The sequence below is a fragment of the Lagenorhynchus albirostris genome, chromosome 21 (assembly GCF_949774975.1).
Source record: "Lagenorhynchus albirostris chromosome 21, mLagAlb1.1, whole genome shotgun sequence".
Lineage (NCBI taxonomy): Eukaryota > Metazoa > Chordata > Mammalia > Artiodactyla > Delphinidae > Lagenorhynchus > Lagenorhynchus albirostris.
The window spans coordinates 17499775-17522735 of NC_083115.1; the positions used below are offsets into that span (position 1 = coordinate 17499775).

The window sequence follows — 22961 nt, forward strand, 5'->3', positions numbered from 1 at the left end:
GCTTGCTACAAGCCAGAAACTCTTCTAGGTACTGGGGAAATAGAAGTGTACCACTTAAACAAAAATTCCTGCCTTCATGGAATTTATATTATTGCAGAAGGCTGGAGATAGAAATTTTGGATTTGTCAGTATATTTATAGTATGTAAAGGCTAGATGAGATGATTAAGGGAGTAATTATAGATTCAAAAAGAGAGGAGGTCCAAGGACTGGCCCTAGGACTGGCCCTAGGGCAGTACAAACAGAAGTACCAGGAAGGAACTGCCAGGGGAATAGGAGGAAAATGAGTACCTGGTGGACTTGGACATTACGAAAAATTATTTCAAGGAAAAGAGAGTTATCAACTGGGTCAGACTTTGTAATATGAAAACTGAGAATTGACCTCTGGATTTAGCAACACGGAGGTCATCAGTGACCTTGACAAGCAGCGTTAGTGGAGTGGCGGAGGGGAGACCTGCTGAAGCGGAGGAAACCAGAGACAGGAAATGCTGGCAGCTTTCCAGTAGCCCTGCTGTGAAGAGCTGGAGAGAAGTGGTGGGGAGGGGGATGGTGGCTCAGTGCAGAAGTGGGAGCGGAAGCTTTCCAGGACGAGAGAAATGTGCATGCGCTGAAGGGAAGGACTCAGCGGAAGAGGGGAAAGTAGTGAGGTAGGAAGGGCAAGGGAGATTACTGCAGGAGCAGAGCCCTTGAATAGGCAGAAGAGGTGAGATATACACATTAAACCACTGTGATTACTGCCTCCTTAGAGATACTTTCACTTACCATCCTATCAAATAATGAGATGATATATGTGAAAGTACTTTGTAAACTTGTAAAGAACCCTGTAATGTAAGCTAACATAACAATACAAGTGGAGACTTTAAAACAAGTGGTCACTTTTTATTTTTTCCAATTTGATTGCAGCCAGGAAAGTGCTTATAGACTGGTCTTCAGCTGTGTGTATTTCCACATAGACACATTTACTAAGCATCAAAACATTTCACCTAGAGGGCTTTGGGATTTTCTCACACTGAGAATTTGATGTTTAACCTTTTGACCACCCAAAAAGCAAAGAAAATGTTACCCCTTTTATCTTCTTAGAAGCTTTTAAATAAGCCTGAAGCCATATGAGAAAGCCAAGTGTAATACTTCCATGAACATCTTTTTAGCTAGAATAAAAATAGATGTGAATAGAATCTCATGCACATCTCATATGACTCTTGCCCAGAAAATATAAAGATCTAAATTCAAATGTCATTTGCTCTTTAATGTTTTATAAAAATGTTGGTACAGTTGCCAGTATCAGGTAGGGCCTAATAACCAAATTCTCAACCTCCTACATGAAATTAAATACATGTTTTAATCATTCTTTACTTTAAAAAATTAGTATTGATTTAATAAAAAAAATTTTTTTAAATAAACTACTAAGGATGAGTAATCAAAATAATTTTGCTTAATACAAATGGTTTTATTTTTCCTTCTTCCATTCTTTATTCTCCTGTCTCTGTTTCTCAGCTGCTTAAAGGTAATGCATTATATGGTGTTTAGATAATTGATATAATTGTTTCGAGTTACCTCTTTAGGGTATTATCAGCTTGTAGGCATCAGTTTCTCTAATTGTCAAGTAGTGAATCCTTTATCTGGCATTTAATCTTTCCTCCCTGGGAAAACCAGACCTTACCACAAAGTAAATTTTCGAATTGCTAACCTGAAGTAACATGAGACTGTGCCTTGGCAGTGAATCTTTGCTTTCTGTTATTCATGGGAAAGATAATGATATAGTCTGTTGCCTGAAGGCCCTAGTTTTACTACCTTAAGAAATAACATCTAAGTACTAGTTGCAAAGGTCTGAGTTTTGAAATTCCAGAGAAAATCATTGCATTGAGACAATATTTTTTATTTTGGGGCGGAAGATGTGGTAATTAAAAATGTAAGTTTTATCATTTGTACCATTTCTTAAGCCGCTTATCTTATGGCAGCATGACTTAGAGGATCCACAGTTACCTGAAAATGATCATTACTTATTTTTATGACTAAATTATGAATGTTATTTTACAGGTATGTTTGAAAATTTTATTTCCATGTATATGTTCAATTTTTGTAAGTAACACAACTGAGATTAAAGATCTAGAATGTAGAATGTTTTGCAGTTTCTCAGTAAAACAGAAGACAGCATTTTCTAGAACTAGAAGGAAAATTCCCTAAACATTTTTAGCAAACTTGAAAAGAATGTTAAGCAATTCCCATAAAATAATTTCCTAAAAAGTGTAAAATGCAATTTTCTAGAAGCTGTAAAATGAAAAGTCAATTTTGAAAAAAATTTTTTTTTATTTTTTATACAATTTTTAATGGTTACACTCCATTTACAGTTATTGCAAAATACTGGCTCTATTCCCCGTGCTGTATAATACATCCTCGTAGCCTGTCTTACACCCAATAGTTTGTACCTCCCACTCCCCGACCTCTATGTTGCCACTCCCCGACCTCTATGTTGCCCCTCCCCTCGCTCTCCCTACTGGTAACCACTAGTTTGTTCTCTACATCTGTGAGACTGCTTCTTTTTTGTTATATTCACTAGTTTGTTGTATTTTTTGGATTCCACATGTAAGTGATATCTTACAGTATTTATCTTTGTCTGACTTATTTCACTTAGTATAATGCCCTCCAAGTCCATCCATGTTGCTGCAAATGGCAAAACTTCATACTTTTTTATGGTTGACTAGTATTCCAGTGTGTGTGTGTGTGTGTGTGTGTGTGTGTGTGTGTGTGTATACCACATCTTCTTTATCCATTCCTTTGTCAATGGATACTTAGGTTGCTTCCATGTCTTGGCAATTGTAAATAATGCTGCTATGAGCATTGGGGTGCATGTATCCTTTCAAATTAGTATTTTTGGTTTCGGGGGTTTTTTTGTTTGGTTTTTTTTTTTTTTTTTTGGTATATAGTCAAGAGTGGAATTGCTGGGTCATATGGTAATTCTATTTTTTGTTTTTTAAGAAACTTTCATACTATTTTCCACAGTGGCTGCACCAATATACATTCCTACCAACAGTGTACGAGGATTCCCTTTCCTCTACGTTCTTGCCAACATTTATTATATGTTTTCTTTTTGATGATAGCCATTGTGACAGGTGTGAAGTGATATCTCATTGTGGTTTTGATTTGCATTTCCCTGATGCTTAGCAATGTTGAACATTTTTTCATGTGCCTGTTGACCATCTGCATTTCTTCTTTGGAAAACTGTCTATTCAATTCTTCTGCCCATTTTTTATTTGGGTTGTTTGATTTTTTGATGTTGAGTTGTATGAGCTATTTATATGTGTTGGATATTAATCCCTTTGGTCATATCATTTGCAAATATTTTCTCCCATTCAGTAGGTGGTCTTTTCATTTTGTCAGTGGTTTCCTTTGCTGTGAAAAAGCCTTTAAGTTTAATTAGGTCCCATTTGTTTATTTTTGCTTTTATTTCCTTTACTTTAGGAGAGGGACCCAAAAAATACTGCTGCAATTTATGTCAGAGTGTTCTGCCTATGTTTTCCTCTAGGAGTTTTATAGTATCCAGTCTTATATTTAGGTCTTTAATCCATTTTGACTTTATTTTTGTATATGGTGTTAGAGAATATTCTAATTTGATTCTTTTATGGTAGCTGTCAAGTTTCCCCAGTACCAATTATTAAAGAGACTGTCTTTTCTCCATTGTATATTCTTGCCTCCTTTGTTGTAGATTAACTGACCATAAGTGTGTGGGTTTATTTCTGGGCTCTCTGTCCTGTTCCATTGATCTGTGTGTCTGTTTTTGTGCCAGTACCATACTGTTTTGAATACTGTAGTTTTGTAGTGTAGTCTGATGTCAGGAAGCCTGAATTCTCCAGCTCTGTTCTTTTTTCTCAAGGTTGCTTTGGCTGTTCAGGTTCTTTTGTGTTCCCATACAAATTTTAATATTATTTGTTCTAGTTCTTTGAAAAATGCCATTGGTATTTTGATAGGGATTGCATTGAATGTGTAGATTGCCTTGGGTAGTATAGTGATTTTAACAATATTGATTCTTCCAGTCCAAGAACATGGTATATCTTTCCCTCTATTTGTGTTGTCTTCAGTTTCTTTCATCAGAATCTTATAGTTTTCAGAGTAGAGGTCTTTTGCCTCCTTAGGTATGTTTATTGCTAGGTGTTTTATTCTTTTAGATGTAATGGTAAATGGGATTGTTTTCCTTAATTTCTGTTTCTGATACTTCATTATTAGTATATAGATATGCAACAGATTTCTGTGTATTAATCTTGTATCCTGCAACTTTTCCAAATTCATTGATGAGCTCTGGTAGTTTTCTGCTGGTGTCTTTAGGATTTTCTATGTATAGTATCATGTCATCTGCAAACAGTGCCAGTTTTACTTCTTCCTTTCTAATTTGGATTCCTTTTATTTCTTTTTCTTCATTGATTGCTGTGGCTAGGACTTCCAAAACCATGTTGAATAAAAGTTGCAAGAGTGGGCATCCTGATCTTAGAGGAAATGCTCTCAGCTTTTCACCATTGAGTATAATGTTAGCTGTGGGTTTGTCATATATAGGCCTTACTATGTTGAGGTATGTTCCCTCTATGCCCACTTTCTGGAGATTTTTTTTTTTTTGGTACGTGGGCCTCTCACTGTTGTGGCTTCTCCCGTTGAGGAGCACAGGCTCCGGATGCGCAGGCTCAGCGGCCATGGCTCACGGGCCTAGCCGCTCTGCAGCATGTGGGATCCTCCCGGACCAGGGCACGAACCCGTGTCCCCTGCATCGGCAGGCGGACCCTCAACCACTGCGCCATCAGGGAAGCCCCTGGAGAGTTTTTATCATAAATGGATGTTGAATTTTATCAGAAGCTTTTTCTGCATCTATTGAGATGATTATATGGTTTTTACTCTTCAATTTGTTAATATGGTGTATCACATTGATTGATTTGTGAGTATGGAAAAATCCTTGCATCCCTGGAATAAATCCCACTTGATCATGATGTGTGATCCTTTTAATGGATTGTTAGATTCAGTTTGCTAGTATTTTGTTAAGGATTTTTGCATCTATGTTCATCAATGATATTGGCCTGCAGTTTTCTTCTTTGTGATATCTTTGTCTGGTTTTGGTATCAGGGTGATGCTGCCCTCATAAAATCTGTTCAGAAGTGTTCCTTCTTTTGCAATTTCCTGGAAGCAGTAAAATGAAAAGCAAATTTAAAGTCTCTTCTACCTCTAGATTTCTATGATTTCATTTTTCTGTTGTGTTACCTTAAGCTTACAAATAAGATAATTTATGTGCCAACTCTGAGATCCATTCCGGGTAGTTGTCAGTAGCAGTTGTGCGACATCTTTTTGATATAAAAAATTCCATTTTCCCAAAAAAATATGCCACATCTAAAAATATTGCACTGATACCTTAACTTAAACTTACAATGTCTGTATTTTTCCTGTTCTGTGAAAAATGGTTCTATAAAAAATTTTAACATATCTAATTAGAATATGCCCACTAGAAGCCAAGAAATCATAATTGTATTATATTTAATAGTAATATTTGGAGAGGGCAGACAGCAGAAGCAAGAAGAACTACAGTCCTGCAGCCCGTGGAACAAAAAACACATTCACAGAAAGACAGACAAGATGAAAAGGCAGAGGGCTATGTACCAGATGAAGGAACAAGATAAAACCCCAGAAAAACAACAAAATGAAGTGGAGATAGGCAACCTTCCAGAAAAAGAATTCATAATAATGATAGTGAAGGTGATCCAGGACCTGGGAAATAGAATGGAGGCAAAGATCAAGAAGATGCAAGAAATGTTTAACAAAGACCTAGAAGAATTAAAGAACAAACAAACAGAGATGAACAATACAATAACTGAAATGAAAACTCCACTAGAAGGAATCAATAGCAGAATAACTGAGACAGAAGAACGGGTAAGTGACCTGGAAGACAGAATGGTGGAATTCACTGCTGCGGAACAGAATAAAGAAAAAAGAACGAAAAGAAATGAAGACAGCCTAAGAGACCTCTGGGGCAACATTAAATGCAACAACATTTGCATTATAGGAGTCCCAGAAGGAGAAGAGACAGAGAAAGGACCTGAGAAAATATTGGAAGAGATTATAGTCAAAAACTTCCCTAACGTGGAAAAGGAAATAGCCACCCAAGTCCAGGAAGCACAGAGAGTCCCATACAGGATAAACCCAAGGAGAAACATGCCGAGGCACATGGTAATCAACTTGGCAAAAATTAAAGACAAAGAAAAATTGTTGAATGCAGCAAGGGAAAATGACAAATAACATACAAGGGAACTCCCATAAGGTTAACAGCTGATTTCTCAGCAGAAACTCTACAAGCCAGAAGGGAGTGGCATGATATACTTAAAGTGATGAAAGGGAAGAACCTACAACCAAGATTACTCTACCCAGCAAGGATCTCATTCAGATTCGATGGAGAAATCAAAAGCTTTATAGAAAAGCAAAAGTGAAGAGAATTCAGTACCACCAAACCAGCTCTACAACAAATGCTAAAGGAACTTCTTTAAGTGGGAAACACAAGAGAAGAAAAGGACCTACAAAAACAAACCCAAAACAATTCAGAAAATGGTCATAGGAATATGCATATTGATAGTTACCTTAAACGTGAATGGATTAAATGCTCCAGCCAAAAGACACAGGCTTGCAGAATGGATACAAAAACAAGACCCATATATATGCTGTCTACAAGAGACCCACTTCAGATATAGGGACACATACAGACTGAAAGTGAGGGGAAAAAGATATTCCATGCAAATAGAAATCAAAAGAAATCTGGAGTAGCAATACTCATATCAGATAAAATAGACTTTAAAATAATGTTACAAGAGACAAGGAAGGACACTACATAATGATAAGAAGATATAACAATTATGTGTGCACCCAGCATAGGAGCACCTCAATACATAAGGCAACTGCTAACAGCTATAAAAGAGGACATCGACAGTAACACAATAATAGTGGGAGACTTTAACACCTCACTTACACCAATGGACAGATCATCCAAAATGAAAATAAATAAGGAAACAGAAGCTTTAAGTAACACAATAGACCAGATAGATTTAATTGATATATATAGGACATTCCACCCCAAAATAGCAGATTACACTTTATTCTCAAGTGAGCATGGAACATTCTCCAGAATAGATCACATCTTGAGTCACAAATCAAGCCTCAGTAAATTTAAGAAAATTGAAATCATATCAAGCATATTTTCTGACCACAACGCTATGAGATTAGAAATGAATTACAAGGAAAATAATGTAATAAACACAAACACATGGAGGCTAAACAATACGTTACTAAATAACCAAGAGATCACTGAAGAAATCTAAGAGGAAATCAAAAAATACCTAGAGACAAATGACAATGAAAACACGACGATCCAAAATGTATGGGATGCAGCAAAAGCAGTTCTAAGAGGGAAGTTTATAGCTATACAAGCCTACCTCAAGAAACAAGAAAAATCTCAAACAATCTAACCTTACACCTAAAGGAACTAGAGAAACAAGAAGAAACAAAACCCAAAGTTATCAGAAGGAGAGAAATCATAAAGATCAGAGCAGAAATAAATGAAATACAAACAAAGAAAACAATAGCAAAGATCAATAAAACTAAAAGCTGGTTCTTAGAGAAGATAAAAAAATTGATAAACCATTAGCCACTCATCAAGAAAAAGAGGGAGAGGACTCAAATCAATAAAATTAGAAATGAAAAAGAAGTTACAACAGACACCGCAGAAATACAAAGCATCCTAAGAGACTACTACAAGCAACTCTATGCCAATAAAATGGACAACCTGGAAGAAATGGACAAATTCTTAGAAAGGTATAACCTTCCAAGACTGAACCAGGAAGAAATAGAAAATATGAACAGACCAATCACAAGTAATAAAATTGAAACTGTGATTAGAAATCTTCCAACAAACAAATGTCCAGGACCAGATGGCTTCACAGGTGAATTCTATCAAACATTTAGAGAATAGCTAACACCCATCCTTCTTAAACTCTTCCAAAAAATTGCAGAGGAAGGGACACTCCCAAACTCATTCTATGAGGCCACCATCACCCTGATACCAAAACCAGACAAAGATACTACAAAAAAAGAAAATTACAGACCAATATCACTGATGAATATAGATGCAAAAATCCTCAACAGAATTCTAGGAAGCAGAGTCCAACAACACATTAAAAGGATCATACCATGATAAAGTGGGATTTATCCCAGGAATACAAGGATTCTTCAATATGCACAACTCAATTAATGGGATACACCATATTAACAAATTGAAGAAGAAAAACCATATGATCATCTTAATAGATGCAGAAAAAGCTTTTGACAAAATTTAACACCCACTTATGATAAGAACTCTCCAGAAAGTGGGCATAGAGGGAACCTACTTCAACATAATAAAGGCCGTATATGACAAACCCACAGCAAACATCATTCCCAATGGTGAAAAACTGAAAGCATTTCCTCTAAGATCAGGAACAAGACAAGGATGTCCACTCTCACCACTGTTATTCAACATAGTTTTGGAAGTCCTAGCAATGGCAATCAGAGATGAAAAAGAAATAAAAGGAATACAAATTGGAAGAGAAGAAGTAAAACTGTTACTGTTTGCATATGACATGACATATACATAGAGAATCCTAAAGATGTCACCAGAAAACTACTAGAGCTAATCAATGCATTTGGTAAAGTTGCAGGATACAAAATAAATGCACTGAAATCTCTTGCATTCCTATACACCAATGATGAAAAATATGAAAGAGAAATTAAGGAAACAGTCCCATTTACCATTGCAACAAAAAGAATAAAATACCTAGGATTAAACCTACCTAGGGAGACAAAAGACCTGTATGCAGAAAACTATAAGAACTGGTGAAAGAAATTAAAGATGGTACCAACAGATGGGGAGATATACCATGTTCTTGGATTCGAAGAATCAATATTGTGAAAATGACTATACTACCCAAAGCAATCTACAGATTCAATGCAATCCCTATCAAATTGCAAATTACAGAAATAGAACAAAAAAATCTTAAAATTTGTATGGAGACACAAAAGACCTCGGATAGCCAAAGGAGTCTTCAGGGAAAAAAAGCAGAGCTGGAGGAATCAGACTCCCTGACTTCAGACTATACTACAAAGCTACAGTAATCAAGACAATATGGTACTGGCACAAAAACAGAAATATAGATCAATGGAACAGCATAGAAAGCCCAGAGATAAACCCACGCGCCTATGGTCAACTAATCTATGACAAAGGAGGCAAGGATATACAATGGAGAAAGGACAGTCTCTTCAGTATGTGGTGCTGGAAAACTGGACAACTACATATAAAAGAATGAATGTAGAATACTCCCTAACACCATACACAAAAATAAACTCAAAATGGATTACAGACCTACATGTAAGACCGGGCACTATAAAACTCTTAGAGAAAAACATAGGAAGAACACTCTTTGACATAAATCACAGCAAGATCTTTTTTGATCCACCTCCTAGAGTAATGGAAATAAAAACAAAAATAAACAAATTGGACCTAATGAAACTTAAAAGCTTTTGCAGAGGAGAGGAAATCGTAAACAAGATGAATAGACAGCCCTCAGAATGGGAGAAAATATTTGCAAACGAATCAACGGACAAAGGATTAATCTCCAAAATATATAAACAGCTCATGCAGCTCAATATGAAAAAAACAAACAACCCAATCCAAATATGGGCAGAAGACCTAAATAGACATTTCTCCAAAGAAGACATACAGATGTCCAGGAAGCACATGAGAAGCTGTTCAGCATCACTAATTATTAGAGAAATGTAAATCAAAACTACAATGAGGTATCACCTCACATCAGTTAGAATGGGCATCATCAGAAAATTTACAAACAACAAATGCTGGAGAGGGTGTGGAGAAAAGGGAACCCTCTTGCACTGTTGGTGGGAATGTAAATTGATACAGCCACTATGCAGAACAGTATGGAGGTTCCTTAAAAAACTAAAAATAGAATTACCATATGATCCAGCAATCCCACTACTGGGCATATATCCAGAGAAAACCATAATTCAAAAAGACACATGCACTCCAATGTTCATTGCAGCATTATTTACAATAGCCAGGTCATGGAAGCAACCTAAATGCCCATCGACAGATGAATGGATAAAGAAGATGTGTTACATGTATAAAATGGAATATTACTCAGCCATAAAAAGGAACAAAATTGGGTCATTTGATGAGACGTGGGTGGATCTAGAGACTGTCATATATAGTGAAATAAGTCAGAAAAAGAAAAACAAATATCGTGTATTAACGCATATATGTGGAACCTAGAAAAATGGTACAGATGAACCGGTTTGCAGGGCAGAAATTGAGACACAGATGTAGAGAACAAACGTATGGACACCAGCGGGGAAAGCCGCGGGGGTGGGTGGTGGTAATGGTGTGATGAATTGGGAGATTGGGATTGACATGTATACACTGATGTGTATAAAATTGATGACTTAGAAGAACCTGCTGTATAAAAAAGTAAATAAAATAAAATTTAAAAATTAAAAAAAATATAATATTTGTGAAAATCACACATGCTGTAGTTTCATTATTTGAAGTTTGATGATACTTTATTTTCACAATGAATTGTTCTTTATTAATGAAAGAAATGAAGTTCTTAGAAATTAAAATTTAAAATTCTAATTTTGAATAGTGGACTTCAGCAAATTTGCCTGCTGCTTGAACCCCTGTGTATCACTTATATTCTTGGCTAAGGTCCCCAGCCTGGGTCTTGTACTTGGTTCAGGATTTTGCCAAATAAATCGTATGCTACATCTTCTACACCTTTCCTGTGCTGGCTTCTTGCCCCTCCACTGCTGCCCTCTCTTGCAGTCAGTCCTCCACGTAGCAAAAAGTGTAATCTACCAAATTTGAATCTCTTTCAAATTATATTTATGTTTGTTTTTTCTCTAATGATAACCAAGCACCTTCCTCTATGTTGTAACTCCCAGTGTTCAGTTAAATGTGAAAACCTATATTCTTCTCTTTCTGGCCTTCCCTAATTCATATACTGATAAAATTCTCATCAGTTATACTGTCCTTTTTTTTTTTTTTTTTTTCTGTACGCGGGCCTCACTGTTGTGGCCTCTCCCGTTGCGGAGCACAGGCCCCGGACGCGCAGGCTCAGCGGCCATGGCTCACAGGCCCAGCCGTTCCGCGATACGCAGGATCCTCCCGGACCGGGACACGAACCCATGTCCTCTGCATCGGCAGGCGGACCCTCAACCACTGCGCCAGCAGTGAAGCCCTATACTGTCCATTTTTGTTGTTGTTGTTATTCCTGTAGTCAGAAGCTAGAATTTGTGAATTTTACTGTCCTTTTTGGAAAGATATCATAGAAGCAAAAATTAATCTTTATTGTAGGAGAAAATTGGTAATGTATAACTGAAAGAAGGCAACAGAAGTAATATATACCTAGTATCAGTAATTACTTTAAAAAGTTAAGTATGTGGAACCCTGTTTTAAAATCTAAATATGAAAAAAAAGAAAAACTTGAATTACCCAGTTTTTATATGTTGCAGTCACTTGGCAGGAGTGCCTGAGAATTGAGTGCTCCAAATTTCAAGACTTAAACCAGAAGTTATTAATACTTTTGCCTGAATCTGCACTTAAGAAGAGATTCATGTTACCGGAATTTTTACTCTATTAAAATAAAAAACAGTCAAAATTAAAAATAAATCCCATAAGGCTTCTTATTGCAATAAATATCTTAAACAATTACCAACATTAGTTATGAAGATGGTATGTTTGAACAACTTTGAAAAGATGGATACACCTAAGTTTAATGTGGTACCTTTCTCACTAAAGCTTTAGGTTCTCTTTTATTATCTCAGTCTAGATTCCCAGCTTGGAATTAGAAGCCTCTCTTCTGGTTGTCCTTCACTGCCATCTGACCCACACTCAGTATCCCTTTGGCTATTTATTATCCCGTTCCCAATTATCTTTTCATCCATAAGCATTCATTCATTCACGCAATAAACATTTACCAAGCCCCTTAGATATGCCATGCACTATGTTAATCATATGTAGACAGGTAACTGCAACACAGTATGAATGGGGAGGAAAGAGTACAAGCGACAGAATAGTAGGATATATAAAGGAAATAGCTAGTATTTATCCAAGGTACAGGGTTAACTCTCAGGGAAGGTGTATTGTCAAAGTCTAGGATACGTTAATACAAGGGATGTGATTAAGTAGGATTGATTTGGAGTAGCATCTCACATGGTAGAGAGGGTGTGGCAGCAGCAGTTTTCTTGCAGGTCACTCTCCTAAGAGTCTGACTAAAAGAATCCCACTGACCACTTGATATGGAGCAAAGATTCATCTCCTTGGCCATAGCTGCAAAGGTATCAGGGCTCACCTCCAGAGGAACTGAAAAGCTGAACAGGAAACGGAAGTTGGTCTAAAATATTCCTGGAGCTGGCCATTGCTCAGAGACCAGTACAGTTCCCGGAGCTCATTCCAGGCATAGAGTGAAGTTTGACTCATTCTTGTTTTTATCAACAGGCTATGACTAGACTTTGGTTAGGATTAGCTTAGTTGGTTTCATGAAGTTCTAGCAGTAGGCAACCACTGAATTTATTGATAACTAGTGGATCTCTATAGCAGAGAGAGTCTAGAATGAGGCATCAGGGAGACCTGGTAAATAGCAGCTTAATACCAAGCACTGGAGTGGGGAGCTTAGCACGTGCTGTAGTTCCAGGGGAGCTACTAAAGGATCGGGAGAAGGTCTCAGGCACAGGTAGGAAATCAGGTACTGGAACTGGGAAATAAAGGATGGATTCTGATGATAAGAATCAAATCAGGAGCTCAGTTCCTGGTCCCAGAACAAGACAGACACCACCACCCAAATCTCTGGCCTTAAAATCTTTGGACACCTCCAACTTGAGACAGGATTGGTTCCAGAGACTGATGTGAAGCAACTACAAATAGTCCTTAAGTATCTTCAACCTCAGATGGTGAGAGGAAGAGGGAGTCAAGGACACTATTTCAGTATCAGAGTTCTCACAATAAAGACTCTGGTTCTTACAAAAAACAGGGAAAACTTGAATTCAAGGTACAAATAATATTAATTGAATTCAACCTCTCTTTTTTTTAACAATGTCTTTTTTTTTGGCTGCGTTGGGTCTTCATTGCTGTGCGTGGGTTTTCTCTAGTTGCCGTGAGCGGTGGCTGCTCTTCATTGCAGTGCACGGCTTCTCATTGCGGTGGCTTCTCTTGTTGTGGAGCACGGGCTCTAGGCACATGGGCTTCAGTAGTTGTGGCACGTGGGCTTCAGTAGTTGTGGCTCGCGGGCTCTAGAGCACAGACTCAGTAGTTGTGGCACACAGACTTAGTTGCTCCACAGCATGTGGGATCTTCCCAGACCAGGGCTCGAACCTGTGTCCCCTGCATTGGCAGGTGGATTCTTAACTACTGCGCAACCAGGGAAGTCCCAAATTCAATCTCTTAAGAAGTTTTAATTAGAGCAAAATTTTTAAATCGATAATTAATAAACTCCATGGTTTGATGTTCTACTTATTGCCTGACAAAAATTACGTTTCAGTCTTCCTGCATTTAAGAGGTTTCTCAATGGGTCTGCTGATAATAACAAAAACTAAACAAAAAACAAAGAAAGAAGGCAAGAGTACATGCAGAAAAAGGATTTCACCTTATAAAGTAGGCCATTTTAAAGAGGCATCTTCAGGAAAAAAATGGAACGTGGAAACTGTTGTATTTACTTTGGAGAAATTACTTCTTAGAAGCTAAACTAGCTGGTCTTCAGCTCCATCTGTACTTCTACTGCCCTCCAGCTTCTTAGAGGCTATTTCTTCTTCTAGCCGTTATAAGCCTACAGGTTTTCTCTTTACTATATTTCTTAACGATATAAAGGCTGTCACTTCCTCAGCTTCCCAAATATTTGTGTGTGTGTTTTTTTTTAAGATGTTGGGGGTAGGAGTTTATTAATTAATTAATTTTTGCTGTGTTGGGTCTTCGTTTCTGTGTGAGGGCTTTCTCTAGTTGTGGCAAGCGGGGGCCACTCTTCATCGCGGTGCACGGGCCTCTCACTGTCGCGGCCTTTCTTGTTGCAGAGCACAGGCTCCAGATGCGCAGGCTCAGTAGTTGTGGCTCACGGGCCTAGTTGCTCCGCGGCATGTGGGATCCTCCCAGACCAGGGCTCGAACCCGTGTCCCCTGCATTGGCAGGAAGATTCTCAACCACTGCGCCACCAGGGAAGCCCCCAAATATTTGTTTTTTAATTTGTCCACCTATAGAAATTAAGAATTTTTCTTAAATGAACATGACTTGTATAACACCTGTCAGTCTCTTCCCTGTGGTTCACAAATGGTCTAGTTATACTTTACCACTTTTGAAAGGCTTATTTTTTAGGTACATAATATTGGATTTATAATAAAGATTTACATTTTAGCAATTAATGTCTTAACAACTAAATGGATATAATTCAGGTTTTTGCTTTCTGGTTAATTTTCCCTCTCGCCTTAGGTACATTTTACTTATTGATGACTTTTAACTGTATTGGCAATTTATGATGTAAGAAGTATAATTTACTGAAACAGTACATATTATAAAAGATGTTTAGGTTAATTTTAGGTTTTGGAAATTGACTTTTAAAAGATATACTTGAGATATATATATATATATATATATATATATATATATATATATATATTTTTTTTTTTTTGGCCTTGCTGCACAGCATGCGGGATCTTAGTTCCCTGACCAGGGATTGAACCCAGGCCTCCGGGCCCCCTGTGGTGGAAGGGCGGAGTCCTAAGGGAATTCCCAAGATATACTGGATTTAGATGAGCAAAAAAGGTATTAAAGTAGATCGGCCAGTGAATACTGGTGTAATTAACCTGCTCCTTGTAATATAAGGATTATACCCACAGATTCAAGCCAGTATGCTCAAGGGAAATGGTTGTATTTGTTTTTTGAAAGGCTCAGAACATTAACATGATACAAGATCGTTGTCATTGCCAAGAAGATTAGAAAACCAGTTTGAGTATCATTTTCTACCTTTATTTATTGATTCTTGCTTCTGAGTGTTCATAGTAGTGATGTTAAAATAACTTCAGAAGGTTTAGATTTTTTAAACTTTGGAAAGTTCAAAAGCAAAGCTGAATCTTTTAAAGGTCTGAATTCCTTCTGACCTTTGGTGGTCTACTGGTCTGAAGCTGTCCGTTTTCTCAGAGATTCTAGTAGGTCAGGTCAGGTGTCCTCAGCTGACCTTCATGGACCTCTGCTCCTTGTCAACCTCCAAAACACTGTAAAGTTTAACTTGGTTAGAACTCTACCACAGTAAAAAAAAAAAAAAGAAAAATTACTTCATCTGTGCCATTAGAGCATTCATTAAGAAAATAGTCTGTTCATAAACTGCAGAGAAAGAGGCATGTAGACAACTGAAAGGTTTGAAAGTAGACATAATTACACCAAGCTTATTTATTTATATTTGTCCCTAAAATAGTTTTAGACAAAGTTATCTTCCAATTGACTAATTATTTTATAATGAATTCATTTGTATGTAGTAGGCATACACAAAGTGTCTGCTGAATGAATGAATTCACGTTAGCTCAGTAGTTGATATTAAATATTCATCTTGGAAACCAAAAATAGTTAAAAGATAATGTAAATAGTATAGAGTTTTGTCCAATTCCTTTTGAGTTTTTGTTTGGGGATTTCTGTTTATGCTTCTGTTTATTTCTGTTTATGCCCAACACATTTTAATTTTTGGTAGGGGACCATATTAATGTTGTTATTCTGGTAGAAAGGTAAAAAAACAAGAGGACCAAATGATCTGTAAAGACCATTCTAATTCTAAACTCATTTATTTTCAGTGACCAAAGGAGACTAGGTAAACACCCATTCCTGATTTAAGGTGGAAGATAATTATCAAAACCAATAGTAAATATTGCATTTAATGGCAATTCATTAAAAGCATTCTCTGCAAACTATGGAACAAGACAAGAATGCTTAATATTCCTGATATTATTCAACATCATTTTTAGAAACTTAAACCTTTAGTAATTAAGACAATGAAGATGAGATTTAAATATTAAAAAGTAAGTTACAACTGTTACTATTTTGAAAGAACTTATGATTATCTACCTAGAAAATCTAAGAAAAAAGTTATTAAGATTAATGAAGGAATTTAGTAAGGTTAGTTGGATACAAAGCAAATTACTAGTCAGTAGCTTTCCCATTCATCAGAAATAACCAATTGAAAATGTAATAGCAATAAAAGGTTCCATTCACAATTACAGAGAAACTATGAAATATATGAGTAAATCTACCAAAATTTTTTAAAAACTTATATGAGAAAACTGTAAAACTTTACTGAAAGATGTAGTTGAAGACCTGAATAAATAGACATCCGGGTTCCCAGTTGGGAAAAATCAAGTCATCCTAAATTACACAAAATTCAATGTCCTCCCAAACAAAATATCAGTGGGATTTTTTTTTTTTTTTTTTTTTTTTGGCCTCGCTGCATGGCACGTGGGATCTTAGTTCCCTGACCATGCCCCCTGCATTGGAATTGTGGAGTCTTAACCACTGGACTGCAGGGAAGTACCTCAGTGGGGTTTTTAAAACAGAATTTGACATCTTAATTTCACAGTTCACTTAGAAGAAAAAATTGCATATCACTCAGCACAAATATTTTAAAAAGATTGACAGTAAGATGGAGTCTTGCTTTACATAATGTCAGAAACATAATCAAAAGCTATAGCAATTAAAGCAGTATGGCATTTGAGTATGAACAGGCAAATCAGTCAGTGTAAGAGAACAGAAAGTGTAAAAACCAACCCAGGGACTTCCCTGGTGGCACAGTGGTTGGGAGTCCACCTACCAATGCAGGGAACACAGGTTCAATCCCTGGTGCAGGAGGATCCCACATGCTGTGGAGCAACTAAGCCTGTGTGCTCACCTCAACTAGAGAAAGCCTGAGCCCAGCAACAAAGACCCAATGCAGACAAAAATTAAAATTAATTAATTAAAAAAAAAAAACCCAAGTACTGATTTCCTGTTCTGCTGTCTATCCCATCCCATCCTTCAGCCAGATGAGCTCAGTCCTCCCAGTTGATGATAACTAGACTGTTCTAGGATCAGGCCCGTTTACTGTGATCTCATGAGAAAATTGTATTTTACTTTCTACAAGTCCATGGTTCATTTGAGCAGTGCCTGGGTGTATTATTACACTATGTGATTTATTACACTAAATTGATCAGAGGCAATGGAAGAAGCAACACAACTGCAGTAGCAGGAAGCCCATTTAAGCACCAAGGCTTTGGTTATCACTTTTATATGTAAATCATATTCTTCCCTTTTAGGATATATATTTTTTTGTCTGGGACACAAACCATTCCCAAACTCCTCCCCACACCTTCTTTTAAGGTGATAAATAGACCAGTAGGCACCTAGTGCCATTATCAAAAATGATGGGTACTTTTGCTAAGGCAACAAGAGGTAGAACTCATACGTACAGTGGAGTTTTAATGACAACCTTGAACTCAGATTTCTTCTGATACCGTTCCTTGGGTGTTTAAAGAATACAAATTGTTGCACAGTTCTGCCTTTTTTTCTTTCTTTCTCTTAATATAGGATGGATTAGAGGCAAAAACCATAGTCCATTACTGTAAAATTTTAGGGAAATAGTGAGTGCTTAAACAAAGGTAGTTAACAGTGGGTGGATGTGAGAAATTAGAGGGAGAACAACAGGCTTCATTAATTGATTGTTAGTAAACATTAAGGAGAAAGAGGAGTTGTCAGCATCAGCTCACAGGTGGATCAGATTCCCAGCTGCAGCGGTCAGGCAGCTTTGGCGTGCTGGGACTGGGCTTAAGGAAGGAAAGTTTGATGAGAAAACACAGGCACCTCATGAGCAGCAATGGCAGTACCAGGTAAGGGCAGAAGTCACAGATCAAGTCCATATTAGGTCATAGGCAAAAATAGGCAAAATAGGCAAAAATCGTGGCAAAACATCGTTCCGGATGTTAGATTGAAGCATGACTTCAGATTGTGGTGCAGAAACAGTGAGTGCTCCCCACTCAGTGGTCCTCCAGGAAATTCAGTGGAGATGAGTCATGGTTGATTGGGGCCACCTAGGTCCAAGGAAGTGGCTTAGCAAGAAGAAAGCAGGAGAGTAAACTGTGGTCACAGACAGTATTGGTTTCCCTGCCCAAAGAGGAAGAAGAAACTGCTGGGATATATATGCAGAAGGGGACTTAAGATGGTAGATTGATCCCTGAGGAATATTCAGGGAGGAGTATTCAGGGAGCTTATCGCTTGTTATTGACACTGAGTGATTGAGTGTCTCCTTACCCATGGTAGAGCCAAAATAACTTCCCAATACAAATGGATTACCTGAGTATTGCTATTAATATACTGCTGAGCTAGCTTATGTCTGGTACCAGGTTGCTTTATCTTTCTAAAGCACCATTTTCTTTGTGTCGTTGTTCCACTTAAGAATCTCCTAAAGCCATTTGCTTTCTGTCAGATTAAATCCTGGTGCTTTAGTCTTACCTTCAGAAATTGTTATCAATTTACCTACCCTTTTACATGAATGCAAATGTTCTGTTCCAGGAAGACTATTACCATCTTCAAATATGCCATGTCAACCTAGAATGTTCATATCTCTTCCTGACATTAAAATTCATATTTTCTTCTTCCTGAAGCTTCATATTAACCTCAATCTATTGTGTTTTTCTTCTATTTACTCTAACTTGACTTATTCTCTTTTCCATGTTTGTACCTTTTGTCTCTCCAAGTAGTATTTTGTCCCTCCATATAGATTGTATATTCCTTAAGGACTGAGATTCTCCCTATTTATACATGCCACTAAAAAATGGCGTTAAAATTTTTCTTTTTAATTTTTTATTTGACTACTTCTGTAATGTTTTGAAAAGTCTTAGTCTTCAGAACAGTGGAAAAAGATTACTCATTTGCCTGGCTTTTCATTTAGTAAGGTGTAACTTAGAAATACAAAATGTAGTTTCCTTACTGAAACTTCTTATGGTTTGTTTGATACAACTTCTCAAAATATTAGATTTTTAAATAATTTTGACAATTTGTACATAATTTGCATAGTGACTTAGTAGACATAGAAGAGACTATAAAGAGATTAAGCTTGTCATCCTAAATAAGAATTTTTTTCTGATATAATTTTTTATGAAATGTGTGAAAATATAATTTTTATATTGTTGCTAGTCATGTAAATTGCTATAAACTCCCTGGAGGCAGTTTGATAATATGTATGAAATGATTTTGTTTGACCAATCAAGTTTACTCCTAGGAGTTTACCCCAAGGAACTATTTGTAGATATATTTAAATATTTTCAAGGCTGGTCGTTATAACATTGTTTTATAATAGTAAAGTACTATGAATTAACTAAATAGTCAACCAGTTAGAATTCATTAATTGTGTTAAGCTACAAACATTTACTATTAAATATTATATAGTTACTAAAAATGGTCTACTAGACTAGTGACATGGAAAAATGACACATGATATATTAACACATTATTGACTGGAGGATTTTGTAGCCATAATATGTCTCTGGTCAAAAATGTGTTAATAAGTAAAAAGGATGAGATTACTGAACAGCATAGTATAACCCCCATTTTTTGCCAAAAAAGAAAACAAAAACAGTTATGTCTATAAAATTTTAAATTCTATCTTCTAAATTATATATAGTAACTATGCATCGCTTTTGGAATCAGGAAAAAATCATTTTATTAAAAAAGTTGTTATAGTTCAGAGAGAAAATAAATAATAGTGAGAAATTATTTATCTACAAGGAAAGATCTTTAAGTAAGACAAAAGGAGATCCCCTTCCCCCCATATACACACACTCTTGATTCTGCTCATCTTAACCTTAGGTAGAATTCAGAGTGAACATTGGTGGTAACTCTACTGTAGTGATGTAGACTTAGCAACTTCAGTTCGAATCTAAGCTCTACCACTAAGTGGTTTCCTTAGTGGTCACCATGAACAGCCTATCACACTTTCCCTTTCTTCTTTTAGAAAATTAATAGACTACAATGAAAAGAGTTCAGATTAAATAAATAAGCCTATATAGAGAGTACATAGTAGGCATTCAGCAAGTGTTGGTGTGCCTTCTGAAGAAACTACTAGGTCAGAAATTTAATGTTCTCTGAAACTGAAGAAATAAATCGCAGGTCCTTCAAAGTGCCAGTGTAAAGTCTTCAGAACCTTAATGATATTCATTGTGGGATCTTTTGAACATTAGTTCATTTTATTCATGTGGGTGATTATTTATAATATGATTAAGTTCTCCAGAAGACAATATTTTCACACTTTTTCATTTGTTCTGTTAATTCACTATCAACATAATTGAAAACATTTATCATCTAAAAGGAGGTGTTACTTCACACAGTCCAGACTTACTTGCTTTCTTTACTTTAGGTTGCTGTTGGCAGAACAGACATTGAAGACCTAGATCTCTATGCAACATCTCGGGAAAGGCGATTTCGTTTGTTTGCTTCTGTAGAATGTGAAGGGCAGTTATTCATGACTCCATATGATTTTATTTTGGCTGTTACAACAGATGAGCCCAAATGTAAGTATATTTCTTCAGTTATCTCAATAATTTTATAAGATTTTTCTCTTGTCTCTAGTTTGTAAAAATGTGGAGCGGTATAAGTTTTCAGAACAACTAAGCAAGCAATGTGGTGTTTCAAAAGATACTATGCTCTACAATGTTACCAGACTAATATTTCTTATCAACTCCTACTGGTATCTTTTCTGTTTTCAGAAATTTCTGTTGTTTCCTCTTTCTCAGTACATCCAACTAAACACTGCCTTACTCTTTATAATAGGTTCTTACTCTGCCAAGTCAGTTCGTATATCCAGTCTAAACAGAATAACTCAGAGGGCTGGCTCCAGTTAGACCTGGACAAAAATTCTTCCCATATCTCTTCTGAATATGTCATGGCTCCTGCAGTGTAAATATAAGTTAATCGTTTTTCACCTTTCCATGTGTTAGAGCAGTGGTTCTCAAATTTGGGGGCATTATGTACATTCTTGCAAAGTTACTTTAATGTCTGACTTAACAGAAGCCATCTGGATTCTCATATCTGCTTTTGTGTTCAATTTGTTGCAATGTATTGTTTTTCAGGAAGTATCTGAACAAAATCTGCCTCACAAATATAGAAGTAGGAAAAGGGAAGAGTATTTCAGTAGCCTTTTAGATAATTGTAGATATTCTTCTTTGGTACTGTATCAATACTTGGCTAATGGTAGTTTCTTAAAGTTTAGCTGCAATGTGGACTTTGAAACTTTTTTGTTATCTGTTTTGTTAAAATACATTGGCCTACATTGCACTTTGAATGGATCTTTTTCCCTTATATAATCTTGTAACATCAACTGGAAAATGTTGGTTTATTAAATTATGCAGATTTTCCAAATGTTGACATATCTCATTATACAATATTTTTTAAAAATCACATTCACTAATATTGTCATAATCTCATTAGAAAAGTTTTTACTTATTGGAAAGCTGTCAAATTCGTGGTGTACACAAGTTTTCCAATATTCTGATTTTTACTTGAAATCTCAAATGTTATCATTAACAACAAATACTGTCAGTTTTCTTTAAGCAAGAAGCAACTTTGTTCATTTGTACAAAAATGTCTGCCAAATACCCAGGTCTAAATAACCATAATTTGTCTGTCAGTTATTCTTTCAAGTAGAAATTGGGTTCCATGAAAAAAAGGAACTAGTTCAGTTCACAACTCAAAAAATAATCACAGAGTATTTTTTCTCAAGACAACCATAGTACTTTGGAAGGCAGCAGAAGTGCTTTTATGCATCCTTCCCATTTCATCTCACAGAATATTAAATGACATGTAGTCAAGGACAACTATCAAATGGCAGGCACTGCACTAGGCACTGGAGATACAGTGGTGAGGGGAACGAAAGGTAAATGTTCTCCACCCTCATGGTGCTTGCAGTCTGGTGGAGGAAGCCAACACTGATCAACAAAATTTACATATAAACAACAAATTATAACTCAGTGCCATGAAAGAATGTTTCTTGATTCTATGAGAGTGTATTTTTGAGAAGTGACCTAGTCAGGTAGCTCAGAGAAATCTTCCTTGGGGAAATAAATATCACCATGAAATATGAAATCATAAGAGCTAGCTAGGTAAATGGGAAATCGGGAGTGGAGAATTTCAGCAGAAGAAACAGCGTGTGCTGAGGTGCCATGACAAGAAGGAGTGTGATACATTTGAGGAGTGGAAAAAAGATCTGGGTGGCTATAAGTGCAAAGAGCAAGGAGGAATATGGTATGTGGAATATGGGTGGGGCCAAATCATTCAGAGTCTGTAAGCTGATATTAAACATTTTTGTTTTTATCCTAAAAGTAATGGAAAACTGTGGTAGTGGTTTAAGCTGCAGGAGAATTTGGTGTATTAAAAAACCAAATTCAGGGCTTCCCTGGTGGCGCAGTGGTTGAGAGTCCACCTGCCGATGCAGGGAACACAGGTTCGTGCCCCGGTCCGGGAAGATCCCACATGCCGCGGAGCGGCTGGGCCCGTGAGCCATGGCCGCTGAGCCTGCGCGTCCGGAGCCTGTGCTCCGCAACAGGAGAGGCCACAACAGTGAGAGGCCCGCGTACTGCAAAAAAAAACCCCAAAAAACCAAATTCAACTAAGTAAATTTTCAAGATCTTATTGGCTTTATTCAACGATTAATGAATTGAGCAGCATCCAATCTAGCAAATATAAAGGGGCTCTGAGGAGCTGTACAAAATGAAAGGCCTTTTATAGGCAGAAGGAAGCAGGAACAAGTAAGTTATATTAGGCTAGAAAAAGCAGGTTGGTTATTGTGAGGTCACTTGCCTTCAGGAGATGGTAGGGGTCTGTCAGACAGATGACCTAACTGCTGCTGAT

At 36.8% G+C, this 22961-nt stretch overlaps 1 protein-coding gene across 3 annotated transcripts in view; it reads left to right on the top strand.

Moving 5' to 3' along the window:
• The window catches only part of MICU3 (mitochondrial calcium uptake family member 3), a 94124-nt gene that overhangs the window by 15530 nt on the left and 55633 nt on the right, over positions 1-22961 (top strand). For all 3 annotated transcript variants that reach the window (XR_009538265.1, XM_060136490.1, XM_060136489.1), the window contains exon 2: positions 20473-20626. Coding sequence is in view for 2 of the 3 variants with exons in the window: in XM_060136490.1 (XP_059992473.1) it covers positions 20473-20626 (154 nt within the window). In the remaining variant the exon portion in view is untranslated. The remainder of the gene's footprint in view (positions 1-20472; positions 20627-22961) is intronic.